The sequence below is a fragment of the Miniopterus natalensis genome, chromosome 7 (genome assembly GCF_054644295.1).
Source record: "Miniopterus natalensis isolate mMinNat1 chromosome 7, mMinNat1.hap1, whole genome shotgun sequence".
Classification (NCBI taxonomy): Eukaryota; Metazoa; Chordata; class Mammalia; order Chiroptera; family Miniopteridae; genus Miniopterus; species Miniopterus natalensis.
The window spans coordinates 50,367,612-50,395,262 of record NC_142087.1 but is presented as its reverse complement, the minus strand read 5'-3'; the positions used below and the strand labels follow the sequence as shown (position 1 = coordinate 50,395,262).

General features: G+C 41.3%; 1 protein-coding gene across 2 annotated transcripts in view; it reads left to right on the top strand.

The window, feature by feature from the left end:
• GAREM1 (GRB2 associated regulator of MAPK1 subtype 1) overlaps nt 1–27,651 on the top strand; it is a 171,399-nt gene that overhangs the window by 128,565 nt on the left and 15,183 nt on the right. For both annotated transcript variants that reach the window (XM_087819035.1, XM_087819034.1), the window contains exons 3-4: nt 5,303–5,433; nt 21,197–22,369. In XM_087819035.1, coding sequence (XP_087675161.1) covers nt 5,303–5,433; nt 21,197–22,369 — 1,304 coding nt within the window. The remainder of the gene's footprint in view (nt 1–5,302; nt 5,434–21,196; nt 22,370–27,651) is intronic.

Sequence of the window (27,651 nt, the reverse complement as noted above, 5' to 3'; positions counted from 1 at the left end):
CATTTGGTCATATTTAGCTATTAACTTTATTCTTATTCTTTCATTGGTTTATGTTAATTGTTCTCAGAATGGTTTCTTTTAAGTGCTCCCATGTGTGTGATTATGAAGTTTTCCTTCCTGGCCAAACAACAAACAGGTGAGACAAGTTTAGAATCTATACAGCTTAACATTGACACCACAGCCACACCAAATATTTGCCCATAAACCAAAATATATTTGAGGCTGCTAAATAGTATAAGATCACGAATACAATAGAAAAATAAAGAATGCTTAAAGAACAGGCCCCCAAATAGGCAGAGAAGAAAAATGGTGTTAAAGGGATGACAGATCAGGTGATAGAGTCCTCTTAGGGGAGGAAAAATGTATCTCCTGGCAAAATAAAATGCTTCTTCTCATGAAATAAGACCGTTAGAACTCATACTTTCTCTTACCCTGTTTGCTATGATTGCTGATATTTTGGTTCAAATAATAGAGCCTGGATTTCTCTTTATAACTACTTCTGTCTCTTTCAGCTGCTTATCTAACTTATTCTTTGATTGGATTGGTCCTTGAGACGTATTCAGATAATGATTTTTAAGTAGCCCAATAACACACCATTGCTTTCTTATTCTGATGAGTGAAACATTCATCTAATGTTTATAAACAAGCAAACCTTGTGTATAGTAACATATTTCATCTGTTGTTCATAACTTTGAAAACCTGCCGTTACTAATGCAGTGCTTCATTGTTTACCAATCCCAGGATTAAAGTAACTTTCTGTCTTTTGTTCAGTAAACATTTATTAATCACCTATTGCATGTGAGACATTGTGCTTCCTTGAGTTTAGACAGGTTGAATTTGATGCTAATGGGATTTATAAGTATAATATCCAATAGACTCTTAGATGCATGTTAAGAGAAATTTAGACTCTACTAGATATGTTTATTATATATTAATACAGTTGTTTGCACAAGAAACATTCAAATATTTAACTTCATTACTATTCAAAGAGATGCAGATTAATACAGGAAGAGATGCTCTTCAATACCCATTGAATGGTCTAATTTAAAAAATACTCAGAGCTAGCAGATTGTGGTCCAACTAGGATTCACATAGGCCGCTGGTAGAGATATAAATTGGTTTCAGTATTTTGCAAAGCAATATAGCCATACATATTAAATACAAGGACTTGTGTGATACCCTTTGATTTAACAATCCCACTCTAGAAAATTTATGTAAAAAATATGAGCCAAAAGGAGAAAAGAAAATCTCTGCATCTCTAGAAGAAGAAAAGGAGCTGAGAGTTGCTAAATGGTTTCTTTGCTAATACTTGAAACTCATCATCTCGGTTAATCCTCACAGCAGCCCTTTGAAGTGTCCCCACTTTATAGGCAAGGAAACAGGGCTCAGATGGATTAGAAATTTGTCAGTCTCATAAAACTTTTAAGTGGCAGAGTTTGCACTTAAATTAGGCATCTGCCTAACTCAGACTAATTATGCCAGAATAGAAAAATAGTTAAAATGTATAAAAGTATGGGAAGGAACAGTATAAAACTTTGTGGATTCATTATAATTATTAAGAACTTGTACGTGGGCTAAGTAAGAGACATGAAATGTTTAATTGGGGGCAGATTTTATTTAAATAAGTGTATTGAAATTGCCATAATCTTTTTGAGTTTTTAAAAATTGTTGTTTTTTTGTGAAAAGAATATAATTAACATATTTTGACTGTATTTTCAAATGTATCATTCATGCACCTACATACGTCCAAAAGGTATGTGAGCTGTTGCATCATGTCCAGGGGCACCCTCCCTTCTGTCCTCTGAAAACTCTCCCATCAAGGTTCATCACCAGCAAAGTCCCTATATCCTTAAACTCTTCTCTGAAATTACTTTCATCTTGTTAAATCGAAACCTGGAGAGCCCCTGAAAGCCTAGCTCTCCTGAAGCCCTCGGGGGGAGAGGGGGCAGCTCTCATTTTTTGCTCCAAAGTTGGGGGGGGGGGGTAATTGGTCTCTGTGCTCTTCATTACATGCTTGACCATTCGTTTCACTTCAGTCCACCCTAAAAATCGCTCAGCTTTAAGTCTCTTGTCATCAAGACTGGATCACTCACCACCCCATCGTTGTAGTCATCTGCCAAGCTTATGGTTCCTCCTTCCTTTCTCCATCATTTTCACTCCTGGCTCACCACCGTCCTCTGCAGCAGCACTTCTCTTCTCATGCCTACGTGTATGATTCTTGTCACACGCCTGGCTTCTCAGTCCCTGTAGCTTCTCACCACCTCAGCCTTACCGCCCTTGCTTGCCCCCTAGATCGCACCTTCACCGAAACCTGCACCTTCCTTTATCCCCACCGCACACTGCCACTCTCCGACCGCTGTCCTCTGCCTGGCTCTCGAGCTCACTCCCTGCCGGGCACAGAAATCAACACCATCGGAACCCGCCATCCATTATCCCACTATTCCTTTCCTCCTCTCCGCCCCTCTCAGGATGTCGGCCCAGGTCAAGTTCCACGGACCTTCGTCATAGCCACTCCATTGCTTACGTGCCGACTCCTGTGCCCTCTCTCATTTCTCATGCTCACTTGGCGATTTCACCATCCTGGCTGATTCCAAATCCCTGCCTGCTCCATGCCAGCCCCTGTGGATCCGACATTAACTGGAGAAAAACACAAAACGGTACTGTTTGATTTCACTTTTCATTCATGACCATGAACCTCGAGTGGGAACTTACGGCTGCCCGACGGTGGTATTACAGCACCCACTCTCAGTGGGCTTTTTACTGCCTTCTGCTCTTGCTTTAATACTCCAGCACCTCCTCTCTCAGCCTTATTCTCGACTGAGGCCTTCGTTCTGACTTTAGCTGGAAATATTGAAGCAAAAAAGACAGCTTCCGCCAGCTGCCACTGAACTTGTCACAGATGAACTGCTGTTGAGGGCCAGCCTTCCCCTCCGCCGTCCCCGCCTACGCAAGGATATGCTCCAGTGATTCTCATCATCTGTTGGTCATTCCCATCAGCATCCATCATATTAGGAAAAACAAAAGCTCGCCTGCCCTACATCCCAATCCACTTCCTCCCTTTAGCGACCACTCCATCTCTCCTCTCCCCTCCACAGCAGAACTCCCCAAAACATCATCTGGTGTCCAGTCTTCTTATTCCCAGTTCTCCTTTGTCAGTCTCTCTTAAATCTAGTTCAGTCAGGCTTTTGGCCCAGCTATTCCAGTGCTTGTGTCCAAGTCCTCAGTCAAGTACAAGCTGCTAAATGGAAGAGTTCTCAGCCCTCGTGTCACAGTCCTGTCGGCAGCATTTGGCATCGCCCTCAGCCCTCGCTGTAATCCCCTGGCTCCCAGAATGCCCCCTGGCGGAGTTCCCTTTTACTCCCCTGGCCAGTCCTTCGGTCTCCCGGGACTCAAACCTTAGACCTCGGCCTGTACCTAAGCCCAGGCGTCATCCTCATTAAAGGGCCGTGACTTTCAGTATCATCCACGTGCTGATGACTCCCAGATTTATTGTTTCCAGCCAGACCTTTCTCCTGCCTTCCACACTTACATGTCCGTCTAAGCCCTTTGGGGATAGCTCCGTTTACATGTCTAATAGATATCTCAGACTTACCCCATCCGGACTGGACGCCTGATCCTGCCCCCACCCCTCCAACCCCCCCGCCTAAGCTCGCGGCGGCTCCGTTCAGATTCCCCACACTTTCCCACTGCTTCCGAACCCCTGCATCTTACGCCTGGATTGTTGCCCGAGCCCCCTAACTCGCCTTCTGTGCCTTGCATCTTTATAGTCTTTTCAGCATGGCAACCGGGGCGATCCTCCTGTAAGGTCGATTAGATTCCCTCCTCTCCCCCCGTGCCTCCCCATTCCACTCAGATGAAGAGCTACAATTCTTCAAAGGTGTACACAACCTGACCACCTGTTACTTCTCTGACTTTCTTTTTCTTTTTTCTTACTTTTTCCCACCCACTCCGGCCACACAGGCAGCTTGCCAAGCAGGCACCCACCCATCCGCCCAAGGGCCTTTGCAGAGGCCATTGCCTGCGTCAGTAATTCTGAGAACTCAGCTCCCAGCTACATCAAAGGTCACCTCAGCTGCACCTACTCTCCATCCCCTTCGCTTTGCCCTATTTTTAACAGCACTTTTAGACTTCTAACATAGTATATACTCTACTCATTTATTATATTTATCATCTGTCTCCCACTACAGTGTAATCTCCAGGAGGACAGAGATTTTTACCTGGTCTGTTTATTATTTCCAGCATTTAAAATAATGCCTCCACCCAATAAATGCTAAAAATAAATGTGTTGAGACTGTGAATGAAAGTGTCCCTGTTTCTGCCTGACGCCTTATACACACATGCTGAGAGATCTGCCTCAGAATAGCTTTTAATTCCTTTTCAGGTTTCTCAAGTGTTATATTGCAAACAGCATTCAGAAAAAGACTACAGAGAATCGCTATGTCATTGACTTAATTGTATATGGCCTTTTATTCGAAACTGAAAACAACTCCTAGAATGTAGCAGTATCATAAATATTGAAAATGTATAAACAGCATAATAGATCCTTGACATTTTTAGGAATATGTTCAAAGTTCTTCGAAAATCCCCTAAATTTTGGATACCACGATAGTGCAGTCTACTCTCACGAATTTCACACATGGCAGTGAAAATGAAAGAAGGAAGCCACTTGTTGCTGCAGATGCCAAGTGGCTCATTCATTAAAAGGAGTCTCACCCCCTTCCCTCCCATCCGGCTCCTCTGAGCACAGGCTCCTTGCTTGCGTCACAAATTATAGCAGCTTGGGAGGCTTCAGCATCACCTACGTAGTGTTGAAACCAGGAATATCTGTGAAACCTGAGGGTCCTCAAGATTCTTTTATTCTATTTGCAGATTTTTAGAACACTAATTTTAAAAATTAGTCCCTCGAGCCACTTGGCCTTGGGTTTAGACTATAACGTGTATGGGTATTATTGCCACTAAATGACAACCTGACTTACTGTTACAAACAACATGAGCAACACAGAACAAATTTTTACTTTGAGGTCAAATTACAAGTGAGCATCCATTCAGTTTGATTTTGGACCTCTGGTAATACACTCTGAATATAAGCAAAGAAAAAAGGGGGAAAAATACATGCCTGTTTTCATTTTTAAGCTGATGTTTAAAAAAGCCTTCAGCCATGGTAACTTTTTTTTTTTTTTAACAGTAATGATTAGAAGCCTTGGACGAGAAGAGTGGGAGTAAGGAAAGGGGATGCTGTCGCCACGGTGACAGCTGTCCGGCGTAAACACCTCACATCTCTTCCATTTATCATGTATTTTAGGCCAATTCAAGCTGCTGGAACAAGACCGAGATATAAAGGAGCCAGTGCAGTATTTCAACAGCGTGGAGGAAGTGGCTAAAGCATTTCCTGAGCGCGTGTACGTCATGGAGGAAATAACATTCAACGTGAAGGTAGCTCTAGAAGATCCAAATATTTATCCTCACTAAAATGATTTAACTTTCAGGTCATTACATACGCAGAAAGTGCCCATCTGGGCCTCCTAGGAAAGATCCATCTACCTAATGTGTAGGTGTCAGTGGCCAAAACTGGTCTTTTAAGAGTTTCATGTGCTGTAGCTGACCTGATGCCCAGACAGGTAACTGTGCTTAATTAGCATTGTCTTTTGCTAGGATAACTGCTAAGGCAGATCAGAAGTTTGTCTGTGTGTGTGTGTGTGTGTGTGCATGTGTGTTTTTAATTTGGACTTTATTTCCTAATATGGAACAGTTGTTTGGCCAGATCTTCTATGAGGCTGGATACTCCACTTGTAGGAGCAGGCAAAAGGCATATGAAGGATCTAATACCGGACTCGTAGTTAAAGAAAGAGAGAGACTTCCAGAGCATAGCCTGAGATCAGCATATATTCATTCCACTTTTTATAGACTCTGTATCAGCATACATAGGGAAAATCAATGTATAGAATGTTGCCAATAGGTATTAAATGATCCTTGTTTATCAGAGAAAAGCTCAATAGTGTTTCCTGTGCTACGTTAGTTTTGTCTTCGCAAAGGGACCAGCCAGAGAAGCAATGCCACCAGCTGGGTTCAACCTTACTGCCTGCAAGTCCGCTGTATTTTCTTAACAACATCCACAATTACACTAAGTGTTCACATTGAAAAGATTTTCTGTTTAACCTCATTTCAGCAAGAAGGCCAACTGAGTCACATTCCCTGAACATGTCGAGATTCAGAGGGCAAGAATCATTTTCCTTAGAAATTTACTGTATGTGAAAAACAGACTGCATCCATGGTATCATATTCCAACAGTGCAACAGTGTCTTTGTGGGTGAATCTCTCCGCCCACCCTCCCCAGGAAAGCAGGGAATGCTCAAGACAGCATCCGTATTGGAGAAGTGGTCCTGAACATTTAATTGGCTAAGCTAAGAAGTCATTCTCTCCTCCAGTTCTAAAATACAGCTGCTATAGTCTACTTTCTTTAATTTTATTATTAAAATGGGTGATATTTTTGTACTTTGTAAGACTTTTTACTAAACAAATTGTGCTTATATTAAAATATATTTATAATTTTCAGCCATATAAGTGGCCCAGTCAAGACAATTTGTATTCATTTACATTGAAGATTTGTGAGAACACATTCATTTTTAAACTTACCAAGAGTCGTTGGCCAGAGGTTTAATCAAATCCTATTCCATTAGTGTCTTGATAGGATTTAAATTAGTCTTGTTTGCACACTTATTTAAAAATAAAGACATTCCTTTTTTTTAAAAAATTCAATAAGGGTGTCTTTCAAAGATGCCTTGATGTTTAAAATTATCTACCTGATTGCCCCATCATTGATTAACTGTGTGAAATGAATTAATATATGTTAAGTATTTAACTCTTTAACCAGCAAATATATTTTGAGCACCTACTGCATGCTCCACACTGTTCTAGGCTCTGGAGATAAGTAATTTAAGTCCCTGCCTCCCGGGAGATTATAATCTACTGGAGTGGCAAACAATAAATAAACAAGTACAAATAGGGCCTCCAAATAATGAGGTTGAGAAGACAGTTGTATATACAAGTCTGAGCTTGGGGCAGGGTCTGAGCTTGGGGTATGTATTTGTGGCTCATCAGCTCCTAGATGGCATTTGAAACCATGGGGTTGGTTGAGTTCACCTACATAAGTGGTTCTTAACCACAGGTGATTTTTGCCCCCCCAGGGGACATTTCACAATGTCTAGATACAATTTTGATGGGCACAGCTTAGGGGGTTTGGCGTGCAGGGGCTGCTGGCATCTAGCAAGAAAAAGACAGGGGTGCTGCTAAACAGCCTACAATGCACAGGACAGCCCCATGGCAAAGAATGATCGGGCACAGAATGCCAGTAGTGCCGAGGCTGAGAAACTCTGACCTAGAGGCTAAATGAAGAAGAGAGGACTGAGCTCTGGAACATGCCACCACTGGGGTCTAGAGGAGTGATCGAAATGAGTAGCCGAGAGATTTAAAGATGATGAAACACGTAGAGGTCCCAGAAGCCAAATGGCAAAAGTGTTTCAAATAGGGATGGTCACCTGTGTCAAATTCTACTTAGTGATTGAATTAGGTAAGGACTGGGAATGAACAGTTAAATTTAGCAAACTGGAAGCCTTCGACAGTCTTGACAGGAAGGAAATAAATCAGCTCTGAGACCCAGAAAGTAAGTTAACCAGGGAAGTATATAGTAGGGTGGTCCCAGAGTTTGGTCAAGGTAAATTTCAAGTGAGATTACTTAGTACCAACCTTTTACTCTTCCAGCCATCTTCAGCTGCGTGGATGCAGGTATAGACACAGTTGGGGCTCTACCAGATGAGCGTAACAGAGATCAGCAAAGGGACAGGTGAAGTGTGCCCTAGAGTGACAAGTAGCATTGAGCGTAGACTCCTCACTGGGTGAGGAAGTATGAATACAAATATGAACCCAGTGAAAATTGGAGATCCTGATGGGATTAAGGAACTTTGAAATGGATATGTTTAAGAAAGCGAGGTGCCAAATAGGAGTGCTGGTAGAATGTAAAATGCTTGAAACTGAACTTTAGGCAGTAATATAGGAAATGACAGGAGTACATGTTTTTTTTCAAATCTAAGGATGTAATTTATGTGAGCAACTGAGAAGATAAGAACAGAAAATGGAAGATAAAAAGGCTAAAAAAACAAAAAACTAAAAAAAATGAAAGAATACATGGGCTGGACACCTCTCTCGGATCGTGTGTATACATATCCTCCAACTTCTCCAAGCTAATGGCATTTGATATTTTCAGAACTGTAGTTCTAAATGTGCCTCTTAGACATGTTTTCCTTTATCCATTCAGTTTTTGGTTTCCATGGTGAGGATTTTTATTTTGTATATCTGCTTTCCTGCATATTTGTTTTTAACTATAATAGGCATTTTCTTTCTAATTATCTTTTAGCTTTTTCATCAGCCATCTCTATCCTCATGTTTACTTCTAAAGCCAGAAGATATCCTATTTCTTTTTTCCCCTTATTTTTAAATCATTTTTATTTTTCAATTACAGTTGACATACCTTATTATATTAGTTACAGGTGAACACTCCAGTGATTAGACATTACATAACTTTCTAAGTGATCATCCCAATAAATCTAGCAACCACCTGACACCATACATAGTTTTTACAATGTTATTTACTATATTCCCTATGCTGTAATTTACATCCCCATGACTATTCTGTAACAACCAATTTGTACTTCTTAATCCCTTCACCATTTTCACCCATCCCCCAATACCCCGCCCATCTGGCAACTGTCAAATTGTTCTCTATCTGTGAGTCTGTTTCTTTTCTGCTTATTTATTTTGTTTTTTAAATTCAATTGTTGAAAGATATGTATTTCTTGCGATTTTATTCTTATTTTTTATCTTTTTCCCTTTTCTTCTTCTTCTTAAAGAAGACCCTTTAACATTTCATGTCACACTGGTTTGCTGGTGATGAACTCCCTTAGCTTTTTCTTGTCCTGGAAGCTCTTTATTGCCCTTCGATTCTAAATGATAGCTTTGCTGGGTAGAGTAATCTTGGTTGTAGGTCCTTGCATTTCATCACTGAGTATTTCTTGCCAGTCCCTTCTGGTCTGCAAAGTTTCTATTAAGAAATCAGGTGATAGTCTTATGGGAGCTCACTTGTAGGTAACTAACTGCTTTTCTCATGCTGCTTTCAAGATTCTTCCTTTGTCTTTAACCTTTGGTGTTTTAATTATGATGTGTCTTGGTGTGGGCCTGTTTGGGTTCATCTTGTTTGGGATTGTGCTTCCTGGACTTGTATGTCTGTTTCCTTCACCAGGTTAGGGAAGTTTTCTGTCACTTTTTTTCTCCTCAAAGACATTTATTTATTTCATAATTACTGATTACAGAACAAAAACTCTCAAAAATATTTATGTTGCTACTCTCCAAAAAAAAAAGATAGGACAAGAGTTTAATTTAATGACATATAGGAGATTTTCCTAGTAACTTTTCCTGCCATATATATATCATTATTTGCATCTCTAGATGATTAAAAGGAGGTTGTACATTTAAAAAGAGATGGGTCTGCATAAATGTGAGAGTTATGCTGGGCACTCGAGGTGCACACTTCGTGTGAGCTGTGTACACTCTCCTATTGTAATTGAGCTTTGATTGCTCAATTGACGTGCTGTTGGCACGTCAACGCGGAGGGATTTACCCCCAAACCTGTTGACTTCAAGGACTGGCTTTGACAACCGACCATGGTGGAGGATCAGCTATGCAGAGGCCTGCCCCACAGCACAGGACTTACCTCAGCCAGGCTCTGGTTCCTGCTGAGTCTGCCCCCTGAGTGTTTCCCCCTTGAGTATGTCACTTGTAGAGGTGGTTGAGTGGTGACGCTTCAACGTGGTCTGAAGCTGTCCACTGACTCTAGGACTTCCCGGGAGGTGCAGGCCAAGGCCAGCCACCACCTGCGTTTTGCCCAGGGCCACAGTAGAGCAGCAGAGTTGAGTAGTTGCAACAGAGACCATATGACCCACAAAGCCTAAAATTACTACTATCTAGCCCGATAGGAAAAAGTTCTCCAACCCCTGATTTAGAACATAAACTCCTACTAAAATAAGTTTCACATTCTCAAGAAATTTCCCACCACAGATTATTCCACCTACTCTTTATTTAGTACTCTATAGCCAGTGTCTTAATATTAAGAACATCTTAACCGTTACTTTTATTGTTGTTTCAAAATACCCTTCACCTCAAATACTTTTTTGGAAACTTATTATTCCAGTACTAAGTGAATTATTTCAAATGTCTTCCAGCCTTTCAAACTCAGCCCAGCAATGATGAGAAATTTTCCCACACAATATTTTCCTGCCATCAAAATAATGACTAACAAATTAAGTCTTAATTTAAGTTCCGCCTTTATTGTAACATTTGTGGAGAGAGAGGGAAGAAAGGGCAGCCTTCAGATTCGGAGCTGGGAAACTTGGAACTCTCTTTAAGTGGGTAAAAGGCATCTTGACTTCACTGCTGACGCCCAAAAGCTTTCTGCATTAAAATTACTGCTCTCAAATCAGAGGGAACCCAAATACCCTAATCTGGATGCTATAATGTTGCTATTTTCGTTCCAGCTAATGAGGTCCAAGCTTTCAGCTGTTCCAGCATAGAAATTTCCCCAGGGGCAAAATAACAAGTTTGTATTGTCTCAGCTGGGGAAAGTGCCCCACTCAGGACTTGTGAGGTTTCAGTCAGATGTGTAACTAGTCACCACATCCGCAAGCACAGACCTCTTAAGAACCATTCGCATGTGGTCTGGGACGGGAGCTGAGCTGACAGTCCTGTCACCTGCATATCAGCTCCTGATTACTGGCTTTGGCACCTGTTTTTGGCAGAGATGTCAGTGTCTAGCAGCAGAGCTGCCACAGTGTGGGGTGAAGGATGTCAGGGTTGTCTTTTTAAATAGGGATAAGCGTATAAGATTCAGACAACCTAACTGATAGCTAAGCTTCTCAATACTGAGAAATACGATCAAGAGTAAAATGATAAACTATTATAAATAACCCAGCAGGGTGGACGTTTACAGACATTGAGTTTTTATAATCATTAAATTTTAGATCTGGAAAGGCCCTTACACGTTGCCTCGTCCTACTCCTTTTAACAAATATGAAAACTAAGAAGCAGATGTTAGCTCACTTCATTGATTCACAAAAAGCCGCAAAACTACTTAGCAGCAAAGCCAGGTCTCCTAATTCAATCCAGTCACCTTTCTGCTCCCTCACATTCTGTTTGTGGATTTGAGATAAGGCTTATGATTGTTATCAGAATACCCTTTCACACTGACACAACAGCTTGCACATTTAATATTCTTTTTGTAAAAAATTAATAAACATGTTCAATGATTATTGCCTAACCAGATCCTTTTGTTTTTGTATTTCTGAAACACTTATGATCTGATACACAGGATTGGGCAGCTTTTATGAATGGTATATGTGTAGATTTTTACATCTTATTTCATACCAGAGTATCATACCAGTATTTTAAAAATAAAATCCTACAAGTTAACTTGATGTTTCTTCTCTGTTGGCATCATTAGATTTCTGATTAGATTAGCGCCTGTCAAAAGGAACCCCTTCAAAACTGCTGTAAAATATTAACCCAGAATATTAATGAGTATTGATAGAGAAACAAGACCAGAGTTGGGTTCTTGCATTGTTAAAGATACACTGAAATGGCTAAAATGCATTACTGAATAAGTAAGCAAAAGTTCTAAAGTTTAATATAATTCATGTAACTTGATGCTAAATTTTTGGATTTTTTTCCCAAGGCTTTCAGGTTACTAAGAAGCAGCCTTTTTAACACCCCGACTCCTGGATTTGAGGCAATCTGTGTGCCTTTTAACTTGATGTATTAGTTACCTTTAGTGCTGAAGAAATAAAGATCTTATCCCTTCTGCCAACTAGTTAGACTGTATCTTATTTCCCTACATAGAGTAGTTAACAAGTTAAACATATGTCATGTTACTTTTTTACTCATTTTAAGAGAACAGACTACAGACAAGGCCTTGAAAATACATTAATAGAGAGGTATTCAGTATTCCACTGCTTGTGATTCTGCTCTTGTCATAATTTTTTTACTCTCTGCCTTCTTTCTGATCATGTTTGTTTTCTAAAAGGCAAAAACAGCTTCCCAGTAGCCCTTTTTTCTGCATTCATTGGCCGTTCCATGGACATCCTGTAAAGTAATATAAAATAATGGTGCTGAAACATTTATGGTTCTTTAGGGAGTTTTTTTTGTTTTGTTGTTTTGTTTTAAGAGTATAGTTTAATCATAACCATCATTCCTAGTTTAAAATATGTTCCTAGTTTCTGTCCTGACGATTCAAGAAAGGAATCTCCTCATGGTGTAAGATTATAATAATGTCAGAAAGGCAGGTTTTTCCTGTAAGTTTTCAAAAGGACTGGGATCATTTGCTCTGGCGGTTTCTGCCATCTCTCTGGAGCCTTGGAGCATGAGTAATTCTAGATAGCCAGCTTTGGGGGTAGCTCTAAATTTTAACAAAAATCCTGTCCAAAATAACTGTCATTTTCGTTCAGTTTCTTAAAATGTATTGCAGGTTTTTGCCATCTTAAGGAGAAGTTCTTGAACAAAATTTAAAACTTACCCTCATCTCCTGAGATGTGTAGATTTTCGCCTTTATAGGGAGAGGCCCTGCAACCCTGTTTTGTAGTGTTTTGTGGTCTCATTTAAATTATTTGTTTGTTGCCTCTTGTGTTTGTTAGAATGCTTGCCTTAACAGTCTTCATTTCTAGTTTTAATTTTTACTTCTGTTCTACTGTGGGCTGGAAACTAGTAACCAAGTTGGATAGAATTTTGATTGGATAGGAGTAACTACACTGAGTTAAGGTCCTTAAACGTTTTACTATAAGCCCTAACATCAACAACTGCTCAGAGGCCTTTAAGCTCACTGCCTTGTTCTTGGATATGTATCATTCTGAGAAATGCATCATTAGGCAATTTTGTCCTTGTGTGAACATCATAAAGTGCACTTACACAAACCTAAATGGTCTAGCCCACTACACACCTGGGCTACATGGTGTAGCCTTTTGCTCCTAGGCTACAAGCCTATGCAGCAAGTTACTGTACAAAACAACACAAGATTAAATTAAGCACAAGAAAAAATGCTGCAATCAAGAGAGGTAGTAAGCAACAGTAAAAACTATAGTATAGTAAATATATTTTTAAATAAAAACTATAGTAAAACCCAGTAACACAGTCATTTATTGTCATTTTCAAGCGTAATGCACTATACATAATTATATGTGCTCTACTGTTACACAGCTAGCAGCACGGTAGGTTGGCCACACCAGCATCACCAAAAACACGTGAGTAATGTGCTGCACTAGGAACTTACAACAGCTATGATGTCACTAGGCAATAGTAATTTTTTTGCTCCATTATAGTCTTAGGGGCCACCGGCATATATGCGGTCCATTGTTGGCTGAAACTTCATTATGTGGGACGTGACTGTATTCGTACAGAGAGACCCGAAATGATCAGTTACTATGCAACGTGAATTTTTCTGTATAAGAATGAATTTTAAAAATTAAAAGTGAATGAATTTAGAGGTAGCTCATTTTTATTTTCAGTCTTTCTTACAATGAGTCAGATGCCATTTATTTTTCAGATTCTTGCAGAATGGTAAATTGGATACAATTGTGAGATTAATTACTTCAGTGTTTGAAGACAGACTAGTGCTTTTTATGCCATCTGAGGTTTTTAAGACCTCCTCTGAAAAACTCCCAGTGGACCAGTCCTATGGCGCGCATCACAAATTAAATCATTGCCATCGTACTTGTCCTCTTTGCCCTATTTCCTGTTTAAAAAAATATAAAAAAGACACTCAGGATTGACATTTATCTGAACTCTTCATGCCCTTTCTTTCTCATTTTCTGCCATTTTTCCAAAGGAAAGAATTATAAAAATTGAAGTTTGGGGAGAAATGTGCTAATATTAATCAAATATTATCTATTTAATTTATAAATCAGTCTGATCAATCCTGATTTTTTCCAAGAGTTGAAATTTTAACCTCTGTGATATGTTTGATCTTTAGAGCAACTATTCTTAGAGAACAGATTGCCTATTGCCAGAGCCGTCAGAGAGAGAGAGAGTAAACTTTACATCAGTGTTTTAAAATGTTGCTTCACCATGGGGTATTACCTCTGAGTGGTGTTATGAATAGTAAAACCCTGATAGTTTCCTGGATTAGACCTATTAGAGTTGTTTAGATAACACACTTTGAATTACTTCCTCTCAGGAAACATTGAAACTGGAAATGTTAACCAGGCACGCATACCAGAGCACTTAGACAGAGCACATTGTTTCTTTGGCTATTAAAAAGAATAATAAAAAGGAAAGAAATTATGCAAATAAATCACATCTGTAGAAACCAGAGGAGACTATTTGGCTCAACTGCCAAAGGAAGAACATTTATTTATGAGATTCTTCATCTGTCATTGACAGTGACCACAGGATTGGTAGGTACATTAGTCTCATAATTTATGCAGAGCTAATTGCTAGCATTAATGATGACATCAGAGTTGGGAGCCTGGGATCACAGATTGCACTCACATATGCTATGCATTTTTATGTATGGGAGTAGAAATAACTTCCTTTAGAAGTACACACATACATGGAAATGTTGACAAAACTGTTGAATGTGCCCAGAGAGTAACATTTAGAACAGATCATTTTGATCTGTTTAATCTGTGCACAGACTGTCTGATTTGTATCTCAAAAGCTGTGTAGACATTCTCCTTCAGCTCATTTGGTGTGGGGTACTCAATAGACCTATAATTTATTCATTCCGGAAGGAGTGTGTTTATAAAGGTAAATTAGGAAAATTATAGTAAGTATCAATTTAAGTTGCTAAATAACATATACTTTGTTATTTCTTCATATTTGAGAAACGCCGCTGGCTCCCTGTAAACTGGAAATAATTTGTTGCTGGAGAGTTAGTGTGTGTGCTACTCAAATCTCATGAGAACCCTGTCTCTCAACATCCCTGTCTCCATCCTGATCCAAATGGATAAACTGCCAAGTTTTTTACAAAGTTCCAATGAAAAGGAAGTAGAGCAATGCAGCTGAGCATTTTGGAGACTAGTACATTCACTTCCTTTGAGATATAACTGTAATGGTGTTTCAGCCCTATTCTGACATTAAGTTTTCTTCTGGGATAAAACATTCAATAAAACTTTGAACAATTCACAGTATAATAGAAAGGATCATGCTTAGAAGGAGTGGTTTGTGCTTGGAAACAGTAGTGGATGGAATAGAAACCAACATGAAAATACAGAGATGTGGAAGGCAGTGTGAAGCAGTTGTAAGAATTAAAATGGTTTATTATTAATACAAGTAATAATAATGGTCACTATTTATTGAGAGGCTACCATACACCAGACACTGTGGGAAGTTGTTTGCATACATTGATTTAGCCTGCAAAGTAGATGGTGATAATCCCTTTTTATAGAAGAGGAAACCGAAATTCAAAAAAGTAAAACACTTTGTGTGAGGTCACCTCACAATAAAGGCAGGATTCAAACTCATCTCATAGTTTAGTTAATAGTACTGTACCATTAATATGTTGTACCAATTAATTTCCAAAGGCCATAGTTCTTTCCATTTATCTGTACCAGGGACCAGCAAATTTTTTCTGTAAAGGGAAAAAGAATAAATATTTTAGAGTTTGTGGGCTCTACAGTCTCTGTTGCAGCTACCTAACAGTGTGACAGTGAAAGCAGCCGTAGACTTTACATAAATGAATGGGCATAGCTGAGTCCTAATAAAACTTTATTTACAAATTTAGGAGGTGGGCCGGATTTGGACCCAGGGTAGTAGTTTGCTGACCTCTGATCTATATTGTTGTAAGCTTAAATAGATAGTAACTGAAAGTAAAAGCCTTCAGGATAACAGAAAGCTGGAATTAATAGCAAACAGGATTCTTGGTGACCGAAGTCAGGAGAATAAAATAACTGCAACCTTTCAGCTGCAGGTCCTGCAGGAAAAGAAAGTCAGCCCTCCTATGTGCCAGTACTATCATTTATAAATTATTCATTAGCTTTTTTTTAAAAAATATATCTTTATTGATTTCAGAGAGAGAGAGAGAGAGAGAGAAACATCAATGATGAGAGAGTCATTGACCGGCTGCCTCCTGCACGCCCCCGACTGGGGATCGAGCGCACAACCCGGGCATGTGCCCTGACCGGGAATCGAACCCCGATCGCCTGGATCCTAAGTCAATGCTCAACCGCTGAGCCACGCCAGCCGGGCTATTCATAAACAAAACACCACCTTCAAAACTGTATTCTTCAAAACCGTCGAGGTCATAAAAAACAAGGAAAGACCAAGAAGCTCACAGATCAAAGGACTAGGTGCAGTGTGCTCATTGGTTTGATCCTAGGTCAGAAAAAAGGACATGAAAGGAAGAAAATTGGTGAAATCCAAACAAAGCTTGTAGCTGAGTTAATAATATTGTATTGACGTATACAGCAACTCTCTGTACTGCCTGCAACTTTTCTGCAAATCTGCAATTATTTCAAATAAAAGTTAATATTTATTTACATTCCTAAACTTATTCCGATGTAGAAGCCCAGGATCCATGTGAGGGCAAGTTGAATACTGAGTCTGAAAGTAAGCACAGTTAAATTGAGGTCTTATTAAAAAAATTATACTTAACTTTGAATCTGTTTAGTCACCTAACATGGATTTTAAACCTTAGGAACTTCAACTGCCATTAAAACAATATTGTGCTGCTATTTCTGTACTGATAATGCCTCTTACAAAGAAAGTCACTTCTCTGTGGAGACAACAGAGCTGTTTTTATAGCACTAATGTTGATTGACAATTGGCTTGTTCCAAAGGTTAAAATTATAGAGATGAGCAACAGTAGAGTGGGAAGGAATCTCATTTACAGAGATTGTTACTACTTAGTTTTCTAAGCATGGACCGATGATTACTCAGTAAGCAATATGCGAATTATCAGTCATGTTACCCAGATGGTTTTTTATTAACGTAAAAGAAAAAGTCAACCTTAGGCTTGATGTAAGTCTGATACTAAAACCTGATAAAGATAACGTGACAGGACTGTAGACTAATCTCACCTGTAAGATACATAAATCATAGATCAGTTATTATCAGAGAATTGTGCAATATAGCTTTAAGTACAGCTTGATCATGTGGAGATTATTTCAGGCATGTAGGGTTGTTTTAATATTTGGGAATCTATTATAATAGGAAATCAGTGCATTAAAATTATAAGTAAGCATATAGCCATCTTACTGAATATAGAAATAGCATTTGATTTTTAAAATTTTTAATTTCTTTGTAGAAGCTTAGAAAACTAGAATTGAAAAAGACACATTACTGTGATTTTTTTAAAAACCATCTCAGACCTGGCCAGGTGGGCCAGTTGGTTGGAGCATCACCCTGCCCACCAAAAGGCTGAGGGCTGTCTCCAGTCAGGGCACTTACCTAGGTTGTGGGTTCGATCCCCAGTTGGGGTGCACACAGGGGCAACCTGTCAGTGTTTCTCTCTCTCTTTCCCTTCCTCTGTCACTAAAAATCAATAAAAACATACCCTCGGGAATATTTCTCAATTTGGCTTTGTCTGATATTTTCTCATTAGATTCCAGTAATGCACTTTTAAGTGGAATGTTACATAAGTGAAGGTCTGAACTTCTCAGGGAATCACATCCAGGGGCACACGATATGGGTATGCCTCTCTTTGTGATGTTAAATTTCTTTACTTGCTCCAGTTGCTGTCTGGGAGAAGACACTTTTAAGGCCCTGCACATAACCTACTCCTTAATCAAACTTCTATAAATTCATTAATGATTCTAGTACATAATCTTATTATAATAGTTGCAAAATTATGACTTTCCAGATCCATCACTTTTCTACATTTATCAGCTTTCCTTCCTTTATTTTTTAATTTATTCATTCATCATTTTCTTAATAATATAAACTTAGACATTCCTCTTTTACTCAATAGATTATAGTTCGTTGTGGTCTTTATTGTGATGCTCAAATTGTCCAAGAGTTGGCCAGTGTGGGCTGACTCCGGCTGGGTTTTCTGTCCTTTGAACATATTCCCATCATCTTATGAGCCCTTCTTTACTTTCTGGCATAACAAAATGTTCCAAGCTCCTTTTGTACCTTTATTGCTCTAGCCCTGGAATCAGTCCCTTGTCCAAACAGCACTGGTTCCTTTGAGTGAGGAATGGTTTGGGCACTAGGTATATTTGATGATAATGGGAGTCTTTGCTTCTAGTCCCTTGAAAGAACAAAGCTAAGGGGAGAGAGAGAGAGAGAGAGAGAGAGAGAGAGAGAGAGAGAGAGAGAGAGAGAGAGAGAGAGTGTGTGTGTGTGTGTGTGTGAAAATTCTGAGTTAATGCTGATAAACTAATTCCAATCCAACCCCATGGAGTTCTTTCTTGCCTTTCCCAAGGCCATATTTCTATTTCCCCTTCCACAGTGAAAACTCTTGACTCCCAAAATATCAAAACATTTACTTATTTGTTCAATCCTACAGTACATATAAAGTTGTTTCAGAATCACTATACCCATATCCCTGTGCAAAGCAGACCTAAAAAGAACACAGTGTCTGCTGGGGATTTTTTCCCTACTGGTAACATAGTGTCAAAGACAATGCTCCAGAGTTGCTGGGGTTATTCCTCTGTCTCTGTCACCAGCTGTTTAGTTTATTCATTTGAAATATGGTTGGATTCATCCGTTTCCATTTGCATTCCGCTCTAAGGGGTTGTTTTAATTCTGTTGACTTCATTTTACTTTTGAATATTTAGAACATTAGCATACTTCCTTGAAGTTGAAACTCTATGGCAAAGTATACTCACAGAGGTGTCCCTTCCTCCATGGTCCTGCACCAGGTTCCTCTCCCTAGCTGCTGTGGGTAACTAATTTCACTGTTTTCTTGCATATTTTCTTTTGTTCCTTTGCTTTTTTTTTTTTTTAACTTACCAGTATAACCTGGAAGTCGTTTCATATTAGATTTGTTGAGCTCATCATTCTCGCTTTTTCGCACAGAACTGATTCAGGTACTTTGTTCAATGGGTCTTCTGTGTTTGGGCGTTTAGATCAGTTCTGATTATTTTGCAAATGCAAATAATGCTACAATGAATAACCTTATCCATGTGCATTTTCACACCGTTGAAGGAATGTCTTCAGGGTAAATTCCTAAAAGTAGGATTCCTGGGTGGGGGGATGAACGCCTGCTTAGTTTGATTAGCCACTGGCAAAGTCCCCGCCACCTGGCTTGTATGTTTTGCGCTCCCACCAGCCGTGAACGAGAGGGCCTGTTTCCTTACAGCCTTACCAGCCGAGGACAGTGTCAAGCTTTGAACATTTATGAGTGTTCCTAGAGAGAAATGGTATCTCAGTGTAATGTCTCTTATTATAAAAGTTGTACATCTTTTCATAGATTTGAAGTCCATTGTGCATCTTTTAGTGAAGTAGTTTTTTCATAACTTTTGCCTGTTTTTCTGGATGATTTTTGGTCATTTTTTTAAAAGCTGCTTATATATCAGGGACATTGGCTCTTTACCTGTAATATATATAGCAAATGTTTTCTCTCAATCTGTTACTTGACATTTGGTTTTGCTTCTCTTGTTTCTTACCATGCAAAAATGTTTTGTGTCCAAATAGCCACAAATGAGGGCTTTTGTTGTCAGATCTGAAAACGTAAGATAAAGCTATAAAATTAAAACAGTATAATTTTGATGGGAAAATAGTCAGAAAGGTCATTAGGATACAGTGGCCCCCCAAATGCAAATATATGCATACATTTGAGTGTATGTGTTTTATAAATTTAGTATATGATAAAAGGGACACTTCCAATCAGTGATGAAGGGGATGGTTACTTAGGAAGTCTACCGGACACTCAGTTAACTGTTTAAAACACCAAAGTTAGATTCCTACCTTAAATAATCCACCAAAGAAATTGTGGTCCAATAAGTTAAATTGTTAATAAACAAAACCATCAAAATACTAGAAGAAAATATTGGTTAATTATATGAGCATTTCTCAACCTCAGCACTATAGAAATTTGGACTGGATAATTTTTTGTTGTGGGGATTCTACTGTGCATTATAGCATATTTAGCAACACCCCTTGTCTCTTCCCACTAGATATAAGTACCACCCTCCCAGTCATGGCAATCAAAAATGTCTCCAGACATTGTCAAATGTCCCCAGGATTTCGGGGTGGTGGTAAAATTACCCCTAGTTCAGAACCACTGATCTGTATTATGATAACTAATAGACACGTAATATCCGAGAATGAAATTACAAAGAAAAATTTGGAAAATATTTGCTACATAAAAGAAAAAAACCTTAGTACTTTAAGAAGCTGTAAGATATGAAATTGAAAGTCAAGCAACAAATTGAAAAATATGTAGCATAAATGGTATTCACATTACATAAAAAGTAATCAATAAGATGACCATCCCAATAGAACAGCCAGTGAAAGACACAAATAGACAATCCCCAAAGGTAGAGATCTGAATAGCCAAATATATAAATACCCAAAAGTATTTACCATACTAATAATCAGAGATATTCAGTATAAAAATACAGGATGCATTCTTTACCTTTAATATTAGTAAATATTAAACTTATTTGGCATGGGTATGGAAGACAGATAATTCCATAAAGTGAAGGAGTATAAATAAGGACACCATTGCTGGAGCACAGTGGGCAATACACATTGGACCTTTCAAACATATACATAGTTTTGTCTGTGTAATTCTACTTCTGGGCCTTTATTCCAAGGAAATAATTGAACTATAAAAATGTTCATTGCAACACTGTTGATAATTGGTAAACATTGGGAAAGCCCATGTGTCAAACAGTAAGGAACTGGTCATATAAGTTAAGGCATATCCATATATAATGGCATATGTGAGATCAGTACTACCATTGATGATGTACATGGAAAAATGAATAAATTATAGGAAGAAACTCAGTAACCGAATTGTGTATGTGTGTCTATATTTCTCTGAGGTAGATTGATACTGTTAGCTACATAAATGCATAAAAAATGGAGTGGCTAAACTTGGTGTTAAGCAGATCCCCGTTTCCCGTGGTGCGCGCGTCTCCCCGAGCGAGCTCCCTGCTCTCTCGCGTGAGCGGACCATGGGGAAACCAGCCTAAACCCTGACTGATCCTCTTTGCAGGTTGCTTCGGGCGAGTGCAACGAGGACACGGAAGTTTACAACATCACCCTGTGCACGGGCGACGAGCTCACCCTCATGGGGCAGGCCGAGATCCTTTACGCGAAGACGTTTAAGGAGAAGTCGAGGCTCAACACGATCTTCAAGAAGATCGGGAAGCTCAATTCCATCAGCAGGCTGGGGAAAGGCAAGATGCCGTGCCTCATCTGCATGAATCACCGCACCAACGAGAGCATCAGCCTTCCCTTCCAGTGCAAGGGCCGGTTCAGCACCCGGAGCCCCCTGGAGCTGCAGATGCAGGAGGGAGAGCACACCATCCGCAACATTGTCGAGAAAACCAGGCTTCCCGTGAACGTGACGGTGCCCAGCCCGCCGCCTAGGAACCCCTACGACCTGCACTTCATCCGCGAGGGGCACCGCTACAAGTTCGTGAACATCCAGACCAAGACGGTGGTGGTGTGCTGTGTGCTGCGCAGCAACAAGGTCCTCCCCATGCACTTCCCCTTGCACTTGACCGTCCCCAAGTTTAGCCTCCCGGAGCACCTGGTGAAGGGGGACATGTGGCCGGAGGCCCTGGTCCATCACTGGCTGGGTATCTGCCAGGAGCAGTTCGACATCGATGAGTATTCGCGGGCCGTCCGCGACGTGAAGACCGACTGGAGTGAGGACTGCAAGAGCCCCAAGAAGGGCCGGTGCTCGGGCCACAACCACGTGCCCAGTGCCCTCAGCTATGCCCGCGACGAGCTCACCCAGTCTTTCCACCGGCTCTCCGTCTGCGTGTATGGCAACAACCTCCATGGCAACAGCGAGGTGAACCTGCACGGCTGCAGGAACCTGGGGGGAGAGTGGGCCCCCTTTCCTCACGACATCCTGCCCTGCCAGGACTCGGGGGACAGCGGGAGCGACTACCTTTTCCCAGAGTCCAGCGAAGAGTCGACGGGGCTCCCAGGAAAGTCGGAGCTTCCTTACGAAGAGCTGTGGCTGGAGGGAAGCAGCCCCGGCCACCGGCCTCTGGCGCGCTCCCTGAGCGAGAGGAGCAGGTGCGACCAGGCCAGAGGTTCTGCCCGGTCCAAGTGTGCGCCGTCGCCTCTTCCCGTTCCTGGGGCCCTGGGAGCAGTGATGAAGTCCTCAGAGATTGCCCTACCTCCACCTCCAGTGCCTCCCAAGTCTGAAGCCGTAAGTCATGCCTGTTTGTGGGTGACGGGCCAGCCCCTCCAGAGCGCTCTGCGCAGCCCCCCACTCCTTTATTTCCTTGCCTGAAGGAAGGGTTAACCCCCCGACGGGAGATGATCAGAATGAGCAAGCTTGCCTAGTTGGGAGTGAGCTCCAAAAGCTTGCTAGATTCATTTTACCACTTAGGGGCTAGGGTTTTACTCTGGGCTTGATGAGCGACCCTTTGAGGGTTTAATGGGGGAAGATTAAACATGATTTCCGCTGCTGTCCAGAGAACAGGTCCTGGGGGGGGGAGCAGAAGCCGGGAGACTAGAGAGAGGCGGTCACAGCACCAGAGGTCTGGCATGGTAAGTGCCCGGAGGCACAGCAGTTGGTAGCAGTGGGTGGCAGGGAGGAATGAGCTGCTTCGGACACGTTGCAGAGGTAGACAGTATCTACTGATAAACTGGGTGTGGGTAGTGAAGGAAACAGAGAAATCAAGGAAAATTCCTAGATTTTTTCGCCTGAGCAGCAGAGGAGGTGGGAGGCCCTTCTACAGTGCCAGGGAAGACTGAAGGAGAAGTAGGTTTCTCCTTGGGGGGCGGGGGGGCATCAAGAGACATCAGCATAATTTGTATCTCTTTCCTGTATCCCTGAAGTTATATTGAGATCAAAGTGTAGTGGGTGTGCTCATGTACACACACATGCACACGCGCACACACACCCACACACACACCCCAGAACAGAACCAGGTGCCAGGGTGGTTCTATTCAACCCTTAGACATAACTCAGTCAGAGCTTGAGGGGGCTTCTGTCAAACTTTAATGTAAAAGGTCAGTGTAAGAGAGGAGAAAGGGCCCTCTGTTTTGACCACGGTCTGGTTGACAGGCACTCTGAACCTTTGCTTCTCGTATTTGATTGTTGGATTTCATTATATCCGAAGGGAGAAAGCACTAGAGGCATTGGGTGTAATTCTCTTCATTTTTTTGACAGTACCTATTGCAATGGGGGGTTCCCCCCCCCCCATCTGCAGCAGAATTCTTAAAGGAAAGAACTCGTATTAATCACAATTAATACAAGACACAAAATAAAAATTCATCTGACTGAAGCACAGACTGGGAGGAGAGGGTCTCGCATACCCCTGAGTGATCTCTGCCCCACCAGGAGGTGGTCTCAGGACACCTCTCTGGAACCTTGGTGCTGTGCAGACCCAATTTCAAAACCATGGAATTACTTAGTGGATGCGATGCTAGAAATACGACCATGAGTAAGACCTGGACTCTGAGTTCTAGTACCTTTCAGTTTGTAGGGAAGATAACAGGTGAAAAGAGATGACGATCATGCAAGTTAAAGTGTGATAATCAGTGGAAGAGAGCTGTACATAAATAATATGTGTGGGAATTCAGAAGAGAAAGGAACGTCTAATTGGGTGATGAATAAGAGAAGCCTTCATAGAGATTATGGCATTTTGAATGAACTGAAAGAATATATGGGAGCTGGAAAAGCAGAGAGAAGACAAAGAAGGGCATTCCAGAATAGCATGAGCAAAGGTGTAGAAACTGGGACAGGTCAGGATAAATAGAAGTTTTGTTGGGCCAGTGGAATAGGTCTAAATAGGGTGATGAGGCAGGGGTCACCCAGTGGCTGGAGCCAGATATGGACAGCCCCGGACATCAGGCAGCACTTTGGGCCAGGTGTCATGCTCAGCTATCCATGCAGAGCCCTCACTGCTGCAGTCTCCTGAGCCAGGACCCACTTCTGGCTCTTTGTTCCAGGACATAACTCCCCAGAAACTGAAGATCTAGACTTTCTCCTGCTCCTTGAAGGATCTCCCACAGACCTTAAGGCACAAGCTCAGAGATTCCCTATATCTAGCAGGGGTCGTGGAATTGGGAGGGGGGCAGTCTTGGTGGGGTTAGAGTCCTTCATCATTTTAAATCATGTCAGAGGATATTTCTCCAAAAAGAGGTTAAAAGTAAAAAGGACATTCTTCCTGGCAAGTACTCTAGGTGATTTTTATGTATGTCTCAACTCAGCTCTATAGTTGATGTTACTTGAAGCTTGCAGCCCTGACCCAAATGAGCTATAGAACTTTGGTCCTACCTGGTGCATAGTGGGGACTCCTGTTTGTTTACTGATTGACTCATACATGGTAGTCACACCCAGAGTCATTTATGTAACCAAGTCTAGGTAGGAAAGTAGTTTTCCCTCCCCGTGGCACATAAGATGAGTAAGAACATAAATATTGACGCTCTATCTTGACGTTGATACTTGACCTTGAAATGTTAATTGTGACACTAAAAGTAAATCTTACAGGAAAAGAAAAGATTTTGGCCTCCAGTCTAAGCTGTAATTTCTTATGATGTAAGAGAATCTTTTCAGAGCATGTCCAGTGTTGATAGAATGCTCTAATCATAAAGGTTTTTTATAAACACACCTGAAATCATTTCATTTACTTTAAAAAATTAGACATTTGAAATGAAGTCCTATTTTTTACGGGTTCTGTGATCATGAAATGAGCTTTCCCTCTTTAGGATGTGTGTGGGATCCAAAGGACGTCATGATTGTCAGATGTGGCTTCAGCTTGTCATTTTCAGAAGGGAACTTTAATGGGGCAGAAATTCAAGTGCTCCCACAGAATTAAATAAACGTTCTTTGCATAGTGACAGTGGAGTAAATCCTGGGGGAGAGATGTGCCGTGTGTCTAACAGCTCTTCCGCCTGATAATTAAAGATGGTGATCAGCTTTCAAGTGAGACAGTCTCTGGGCCGGTGACAACTCTGACCCAGTCTTTAGGAACAGGAGGTGCTGGAGCAATGGGACAGAGTCAGAGAAAGCATGTCTTGCGCAGAAAGGGAAGCAGAGCTAGTAATGGGCGAATGAGCCCTGTTTTGCCGCAGCCTGTGACGCAGTCAAGATCGGAGGTGCAGTGGCCTCTTTGCCGTGAGTGTCCGTCTGTCCATTTCCCTCTGCGTCTGTTCTTCCCTTCCGGCTTCAGCGTCCTGAGTTGCAGCACTAGCTGTGCTCTCTGACCAGCAAGTGCTGAGGGCCTTTGCTGTGCTGCAGCTCTGGCGTCACCGGGGCTATGCTCCTCGGTGCTGTTCCGCCCATACGCGAGGGTGGAACACTAGCCCGTGGGGCCCCGCAGATCCTCAGAGGCTTAGCCTTCTTAACCCAGCTTGGACTTGATATGGCTGTTTATAATTATCCTCTAGTCCTCGTGTATTTTTGTAAAGACAACAAAATTGCTACTTACCTCTCCAGAATAGGAGAGCCGATTCCCTTCCTAACAGGAATGTCCAAGGTCCTGGTTCCAGGCACAGAGGGGAAGCGGCTCCTGTACCCCTCAGAACTGTGGCAGATGAGCCGAGGCTGAGGGGGCATGCCCAGCTCACTAAACGGTGACACTTGAATTTTTTTAAATTGTGCAAAGTGCCCTCGAATCAGAGTGACTTGACCGTCTCTCTTAAGTTTATTGTTTCATACATTTATTCTAAGCACATCTTTTCAGAACATTGTGGGCCTCTGTCCATAATCTCAATTTTCTGAATATTGGCTAATATGTCTAAAATATTCATCCAGGTACACTCTGTGAGTGACAATCTACAAGAGCTGTTCTTTATTTTTTCTTTCTCTTTTCCTCTTAAGAAATGCCATTTTGGAGAGCAATGATGGGAAGACTTTATATTGCATGAAATCCTATAAATAGCATGTTTGACGTCCAGACTGCTCTGGTCTGTGCAGTGAATTACAAATTGTCAAAACTACAGGATCACAACCCTTCTGAAACCATTTATGCAGCAGTATCCAACATGGGGACCTGAGAGCCCAGAGGTTAATATCCTTCATCTTCTTCAATAACAGAGCAGTGTATTTACTCTGGGGTAGTTGTTGACATTACAGCAATTCCTGAGATTCATGAAAGGAAAATCATAAAAGGAGCTCTGGGTCGTTACCACTGGTTTAAACCAAGTTCTACTGCAATAGTGATGAAGAATTTGTTAACCTTTGTGGTGGTTAGAGATGCCCCCACGGCCTGCGAGAAACAGGGTGCAGGGAATGAGCTACAAGATGGATTGGTAGCTTATGTGCATTGTTACAAGGCTGGAAGTGCATTGTAAATAAAGTTCCTGTAACGGAGCATACTGGGCTGTTGGCATTTGAGAAAAATAAGAATTAAAGGGTAAATTTCATGCCATATTGACTGGACCTAGATCAGTAAGTGAGTGATTGAGCTTTATGGACGCGAGTGGGTGTGTCTGAATGTGCCTCAGACAGGCTGAACAATTGATGAGAAAATGAAAGGAAATACCAGTCCTCCTGGGAGTGTTCACCTGTCGTCTCAGTGGCACTGAATGGGAAGCAGGGAGATCCGTCATCCTACGGGATAGGTAACCAGAGGCACGTAGCTTGGCGTCCAAGAGCCATACGTGGATTTGAATCCTCACTCTACCGCTTAGTAGCTTCGAACCTTGGCAAAATATTTAACCTCCCTGAGTCATTTCCTGTGGGCACAATTTCTTCATTGCATTATTGTATTGTAAAAAGTACTTGGCACTTTTCCCTGGCATTCAATAAATAGTAGCAATAACTTAATATGGGATGGATTCTGATTTAGGGTCCTATAGAGAATGATTTGGGGGGAATTTTTTCCTCTGTCCTTTCCTATCTAGGGTATACAGCCTCTCCAGAGAGCCACGGAGGCTAACGGGGACCAGGACAGGGACGGGAACATCTACCTCCACTGCCAGACCATCCGAGGCCCCGGCACCCAGGCAGGGGCCAGTTGTCCCCACATTCCAAAAGTACGTGTGATGGTTTCATTTCATTAGGTCTCTAGGATATTGCAAAAACCTAATATGAGTTTAAAAATAACGAAACATTCTTTTCACCTGACTATAAAAATGTGCACTTGATGAGCTAGGTGTTGTGTTGGAGTTAGTTACCTAGCTGCGGAGCCAAATTTGGAATCATGATAAACCGACAAAGGAGCCACAGAAATGCTTGGTATCCTGTGGACCCAGCAGCGTGTGATTCTTCAGTAGGGATTGGGGTTTTGAGGAACTAGAGTGCCTGTGGAAAAGCTTCATGTGGCTCTACAGCTGCAAACACATGTCAAAAACTAAAATTTCCAGGCAAACCTGTACAGAAATATTAAGGCTGAAAGTTGCCTTGACAAGTTCTTCCTCGAGCATGGCCAGCTAGGTCACAGTGCTACTAGGTGTCGCAACCCTGGAAGTGTCCACCCTGCAGAATTATGGGCCTTAGGTGACACCTAAGGTTTAAAAAAAAAAAAAAATGAAGCT